Genomic DNA, 6,889 nt, shown 5'->3' with positions numbered 1-6,889 from the left:
TTTACACACTTTTCCTGAAGATAGAAGTGTTTGTTGAATCTGACGTGACATGTTCGTACGAACCCTTTGTACGAACAAAAGTAAGAGAAATTTAGGATAAAAATACGAACATGTTCCTGCATGAGGCCCATTGATTTTTAAATAATTTACTTCTAGAAAACAGACTTTATTTTCAKAAGTGGTTTGAAGCACTAGTCATTTAGAGTTTGAGCTATGAAAACAAACTGCACATATTCAATTATTTTGTTTCATCGGAACTTCAAGCGATCAACAATCTGCCTTAAAAGGGTTTTATAGAAGCCATGCTGAAAAATAAATAAAGCATTTGTTTAGGATGTCACAACGAAGGAAAAGAAAACATGATGAGAGTTTGTTTCTTACAATGAAAGCGAGGTTATGTTGGAGGAAACGGTTCCAAGAAAGGGAAAAACAGCCAGCTCATTGTGATTCATCGTGCTGAAATGAAAATCAATCAGATCATTATTGTTATGTACATACTGCAGTAAACTTTACAACATAATCATAAAAACAAATTGCCTTCTTTGTAAGCCAAAACAATTTCCAAACATGCATTTGATGTTCACAACTGGATAATAGTTTACATGGGATTCAAAACAAATAAATGTCAAATATAGCCTCTATATTTATTGCCCACCGCCGACATGCAAAGACAACATGTTTGCCCATCAAGGTGCCTGTCTGTTACCAAAACATCTTGTGAAATATTGGACAAATTTTAATGCAGTTGAATCAGCTTACAAGTGTTTACTTTCTAGATTCATCCTTTCAAAAATGGAGTCAATTTGAAATATTTTTTACACAAAATTTGTTGTAGTAGTAGAGGAGAGTCATCCTAAACGCATGTTCTGAGACTTAACACTCAGTCAGTGTTGTTAAAAACTTTTGCCATCAACTATTTGGAGTCAACACTGTCTGTTAGCAAAATATCAATATCAACAACTGGAGGGACACTTTCAGGAAATCATCCCCGGATGTACATCTACTAGGGTTGGGCATAATCGTATCGTGTGCAATTAATMGTCAGAAAAACATTAATCGATTACTTTTTGGCACTTGACGATTAATACGATTAATGCCACCAGGCAGAGTCYGCTCACTGCTCCTCTCTGCTTCAAATATGACAAACATTAAAATAAAGTTCTGTCATTTATTTATCTATTAACACAATTTAAAATTAGATGTACAGCCTGAAGTCTGTGATTTTGACACAGTTTGGAACAGATTTTTCTGAAGAGCAAATCTTTCCCAGTAAATTGGTCATGTGACCAGGACATAAGGGTGTCCAGGGACTCCAGGGGATTAATCGTCAAATTAATCGTTATCGACTAAATACCACAATTAATCGTGATTATTTTTTTTGCCAATATCGCCCAACCCTAACATCTACAACTCATTAATCTTTTGAAGTCGATGACCAACGCTGATAATTGACATTAGTCAACATAAAAACTAATATAACCCAACCAATTTAACAGATTGAGCTAAAAATAACTATATACACAATAGAAAACGAAAATACACAAATAAAAAATAAAAAAATGGAAATGAAAGGAAGCAGAAGAATAAATCTTATAAATATCTGCCCCTTGTTCAAGGTTTATCCAAAAGGACCATAACTCTATTATTTTTAATCAAATATATTTTGGGTTTGAAAGTCCGGCATAAGGCGGGTGATGTGCAATCTTACAATAAATTATAGGCTTATAATAAACACCTAAAACGTCTTTTATTTTGTGCACCTGGAGGCAAAAATGATCGTTTAATAAACTGAATTAGCATTCAATTTAAACAAACGGAACTAAAGTCTATATGTATTAAATTGTGGTTGTATTTTTCGAGCTGTTCAATAAATCAGTGCAGGGGACTTGCATCCGGACAAACCGGGTACTCACACTTGGGTTATCCCCTCTGGGGGGTCCAGGGGAGCACTCGACAGCCTCCTCCTGTTGCAGTCCAGAATGTGGACCTCGTCTTGTCCTTTCGGACAGGAACACGAAGCCGGACAASAGTCGGTGGCCCAGGCACTGAAACTCAGCAGCACGACAACAAGAGCCGAAGGAATGGGCCAACCTTCCGCCATTTTAAATGCCTTGCTGCTAAAGGGAGGCAGCGAGCTACGTGGCTAATTCAAGGCTAAAACTGAGACTTTAAACTGCCACAAAGCCACTAAAGTATTCCCGGTAATAAATATCAGAATATTAAACACATAATTCAGGTTTAAGGCGACTCGTAGTGGATATAAATCATATTATCTAATGTTTTCCAACTTGGCGTGAAACATCCTAGCAGAGATTTCTTCCCGTTCTTTCCCAGCGCCTGGAATTCCTCCTTGCTCCAGTAAGGACACCCTCTCCGTCTTTGACCCCACAAACAAACCAGTTTTCCGAAGACAATATGAGCCAAACCACACAAGATGAAGGGCTGTGGTTACGCTAAAGCAAACGTAACGTTAGGGTAAACTTAACCTGGGCTATTAACGCTAAATATTCAATAATCCTCTCCGTMTTGTGCCCCAAAAGAAAAACAAAGCGCAGTGATTTAATGACATAGGATACCATTGGTCCCGCCCCATTGTGGAATGTTTACAGAGTTTCTATTGGTCAAAGCTTACGCTTGTCAAAATAATTAAACGATTTGATTGGACGGGTTTCTTAAACACGATTGTGTGKTCTTTTCTAACTGTGTCTCACTTCATGCAAAGCTTATTGGATTGATATAGAAGTATAATACTTGTTTCAGAGTTATTTGAAGATAAAGCTAATATTTATAGCTGTGGAAAGTGTTTTCCAGCGAAATATAAAGAGTTTGATGTGCTTCACAATTACTTTAATGCTTTAGGGTTTGCTTTAAAGTTAACTAAAAAATAGGCAGGCAAAAATCACATGGCTGCATCTTCAATATTTACTTTTAATTGACCCAAAAGACAGTAATCAGAATGTGCCTTCTCTAATTTCCATTTGCTACATGTTCTTTGTAGAACATATTGTTCGTGTTTGTGCTGATTGTTTATTTTAATTTGTATTTGTAATAAAGAAGACAAACTTTAAAAAAAATGCGCTTCTAAGTTCAATTAAATTCAAAAATACCTTTTTAATCTCAAAGGGAAATTTCATATGTGTGCATTTATTATTTTTGACCGGTCTTGACATTTAAACTCAGTCTAATTAGTAATTTTGGGGAGATTTAGACCTGTGCAGTGTTGATTTTGTTGTTTGTTTTTGTCTTTGCTTTAGATGATTTGATACCAGCCTGTATAAAGTTTGTTTTATTGTATTGATACAAGGGATAACTCAACTGCAAACTACCTTGAAAGAAGCAGATTTGCAGGACGGGGCATGCCTTTATGGTGACGAGAAGTCTTAATCCAAACCAATCAGAAGACATACCTTTAGGCCTTGACTAATATCTATTCTAAGCATGCTTTTTTTTTTTTTTACTCTTTGGTCCCTCCTTTCTTACATTAGATACACTTCCCATGAACACAAAAGCCACTCAAACATCTACCTGACACGAACACACATGTTTCAAGAAGCTGCATCACCAAAGTACCCTATCTCACTCCCAAGTGAGGGGCGTTGGGACCACCAGAGAACATGTCGCATGGACCCAGAACACCGACAAAGTGTCCTTCATGTTGTCGGCACCTCTTTGAAGGCCAACCTGAACAGGTAAGCTCAGCTGAGACGACAGAGATCAGTTTGTTTTTTGGACGAACTCGACTACTGCGCAAAAAAAAAAGTGGTGAAATAATGTTAAATGGCATTTTCACATTTTTCCCCCCTCGGGAATTCAATAAATTGTTTAGTTTTTTTCCCCCCTTTTAGCTACAAATTGCAAAGGCGCAGCCCGGCAGCAACATTAACTGTTATTATTAGTGGGACTTGTGTTAATATTAACTATTCAATAGTCTTTATGAACTTTAGATTCTGACAGGGAGGGACAAGGAAGCAAACAGATGAGCGATAATAATACTCGGGGGAGAGGGAGGGGCTAACTGCTGGCTGACCAATCACCGCGCAGCGCTTCGCCGGTCCCTGCTACCTTCAGGGACGCTCGTTTTTCTCAGCTTAGACCGGTTTGTGTCTTTTGTCAACATCTAACTGAGCAGCAGCGGGACACTTGGTTTGACACTTGCAGCCATGGCTCATCGGAGGACTCTCAGAATAGATTATGATCAATCTATAAGTGTAGTTTGCGTGGTGGGCTCGGAACTGACCGTGAACTTAAACAGGTGGGTCATGATTCATTGTTTACAACCCTTACCTGAGTGGGTGCGCATTGTGTTCTGGGAAATTTATTTTCTCCCTTTTGTCCTCGGAAAATGCTTTATTTCATTCTCTTATGAGTTTCATCTACTTAAATATTTTTTGTCATAAAGGAAGTCATTGCAAAGTCATGAAGACCCAGAACCCTTCTCAATAACAGTATTTTTTAATATTCTATTTAATATATGATAACATTTTCCATWTCATAATTTTAATGAGTACCTTTTTATATATAAAGCAATTTTTTAAACTTTGATATCATAATTACACCTAATTGTTGTTACCCAACTGTGCTTTAATTGTTTCATTAAATGCAACATCATACCATTTTGGAACTTTGCCAATGACTCACTTTTTTGTATTCACAGAAATGACAGAAAACTTATATTTTTTTCCACATTTATTTTAGAGACTCAGCGTGGCTGGTGAGTCAGTTTCTTGAAGTGATACTTGAAAGGAAAGCTGAATCAGCAACTTCATAACAATTTTGTCTGCAATTTTTTTAATGCAACATTTATTGAAGCTTTGTTGAAATAGTCACATGAGTCAATAATGTTTCAACACAGTTACACACAGACACAACAAAAAAAAAAAGGAAGTCTGTTCATTTGTGTGATGACCTTTATGCAATTCATTGTGGTGACAAACGGGAGTTTTGCCTTSGAGAGCAAAACTCCTGTTTGCATTTTGTACAGTACAGAAACACAATAACCCTTCATTGTTGCTGTCAACAAGTAAGACGTTGTTTTTCCTCAGAAGCCTGCATTCAGCAGAACGCCAGCCCTCTCTGCACAACAGATGCGGACTAGATTACAGACCAGCTCACTGGTGCAAAGCTTGGGCCTCGTTTAACCTGTTTGGGAGTTTAGAAACTACAATAACAAAGTGTGTAGTTACCTCGATGTAGGGTATTACAGTTGTTGAGTCAACTTTACTCAAACGTTATTTTTATCCCCATCATAAAGCTCCTCGACTGCRTCTGTCATTGTGATGTGGTTCTGTCCACACAGAAGTATGAAGATACTGAAAATCTAAATAATACTTTGGCTTTTAGTGTTCAGATTTAAACATTGATGAAACGTGGACCTTACTGTTAACATGCCATAACCACAGAAACTCATGAATGAGATCAAGGTTTTTGGGGGGTTTATATATTTCAAAGTTATGACAAAAACTTCACAATGAACAGGAACATCTGGATGTAACCTGTATGTTTCTCTCATGTTCCGTTATCTTTTTTGCAAGTTAAAATCTAATTTGAATGTTTGTTTTTTCCTAGCTTGTGAAAAACACAAAGGCTTCATATGTATAAAACTCTGCTGTTTTGTCTGCTTTACAGGACTGCACCACCAAACTCCAAGTTCTTCTCTGTGAAATGCACTCCCAGCGTTCAGTACACGATCAAGCCCCCACCACGGGAGACRTCCCACCTCTCCCCTGTCCCCCTCAGTGGAAACACCGTACTGATCTTCAGCATGAAACAGGCCAGCGAATCTGAAAATGATAGCAAGGTAAATGTAGGGCAGGACCATGATACCACACCTTGATTTTAGTGCTTTCTGAGGCATGAAACAAGCAGCCACACCAAATTAATAATTCACTGATTCTGTTGATGATTCAGTTTTATGTGAATTTTATTTTTTTTCCATGAAACTATTTTTTAACCTGAAGTTATAGGAAGAAATATAGCTGTGTCTTTGCATTTGTATTGTAATCAAGAATTGATTTGAAGTTATAACTGTTGAAAATAGCTGGAGGAATTTAGTCACACTGAACATAACTCAACAAAATTCACAATGTTTCAAAGTTCAGCTCCCAACAGCACAAGTTTTGTTTATATTGTTAAGGAAATATTAGCCATTTAACAACATGTCCTATTTTACAAGCTGTCTGTTCGCTACTACGGAAAGGACCAAGAAGACTTRGGGAGAGCAGTTATGTACTTGACAGCTATCGGTAAGTTCATTTACACTAGACATGTATTAAAATGTAAACTGTAACTAGTAAGGTTTGTGTAAAATATTAACATTTTTCACCTGGAACAAAAGCAAAACACGACTTCATACAAAACAAATAATTTCCGTTTCTGTTTTAAACTGGAGCTGCAGGTAAATTTCTGCAAAATTCATCTGAGAGAAAATTTTTAAGAAAGGAGTGTTTGTCTCACAGAAATCTCTCTGGATGTGGATGCTGACAGAGATGGTGTTGTGGAGAAAAACAACCCTAATAAGGTATTTCTCAAATGTCTTCTATTTTATTTTATTTTATTGTTAATTTCAAATAACATTTAGATTTCTATTTATGAAATCAGTTTAACCTGGCAGCATTCATGGCTCCTCATTTAGGGCTTTGTCAAAGTCTGAACATGCAGCAGAGGGATTAAGATGTTCTTTTTTGCATTTTTTTGGTAACCAAAAGMTAAATATATGGTTTGAACATGTTGTAGCTCAACATTCCTCATGTTAAAAAGGTGGGAAGATCTAAGATGTTTAACAAAACTTGACATGAACAAAATATTTAAGTAATGCCCAGAAACCTGGGGTTGTTCTTGTGACACAGCGGGTAAAATAAGTATTGAACACGTCACCATTTTTCTCAGTAAA

At 36.8% G+C, this 6,889-nt stretch overlaps 2 protein-coding genes across 3 annotated transcripts in view; one reads left to right on the top strand and one right to left on the bottom strand.

The window, feature by feature from the left end:
- Positions 1-2,688, bottom strand: part of lrig2 (leucine-rich repeats and immunoglobulin-like domains 2) — a gene marked incomplete in the record, with an annotated part of 19,854 nt that extends 17,166 nt beyond the window's left edge. Inside the window, 2 exon segments of the mRNA XM_014009560.1 lie at positions 382-456; positions 1,914-2,688. Coding sequence (XP_013865014.1) covers positions 382-456; positions 1,914-2,101 — 263 coding nt within the window.
- Positions 2,689-3,459: 771 nt separating this feature from the next.
- Positions 3,460-6,889, top strand: part of padi2 (peptidyl arginine deiminase, type II) — a 29,410-nt gene continuing 25,980 nt past the window's right edge. Inside the window, exons 1-4 of one of the 2 annotated variants that reach the window (XM_014009556.1) lie at positions 3,460-3,689; positions 5,626-5,797; positions 6,173-6,242; positions 6,456-6,517. In XM_014009556.1, coding sequence (XP_013865010.1) covers positions 3,541-3,689; positions 5,626-5,797; positions 6,173-6,242; positions 6,456-6,517 — 453 coding nt within the window. In that variant the 5' untranslated portion in view covers positions 3,460-3,540. Of the gene's footprint in view, positions 3,690-4,113; positions 4,253-5,625; positions 5,798-6,172; positions 6,243-6,455; positions 6,518-6,889 lie in introns of those variants that run through there. The other variant, XM_014009557.1, reaches the window with a different exon arrangement.

The sequence above is a fragment of the Austrofundulus limnaeus genome, unplaced genomic scaffold (genome assembly GCF_001266775.1).
Source record: "Austrofundulus limnaeus strain Quisiro unplaced genomic scaffold, Austrofundulus_limnaeus-1.0 Scaffold59, whole genome shotgun sequence".
NCBI lineage: Eukaryota > Metazoa > Chordata > Actinopteri > Cyprinodontiformes > Rivulidae > Austrofundulus > Austrofundulus limnaeus.
Note: the sequence above shows the minus strand (reverse complement) of the source record. Positions and strands in the feature narration are given on the sequence as shown.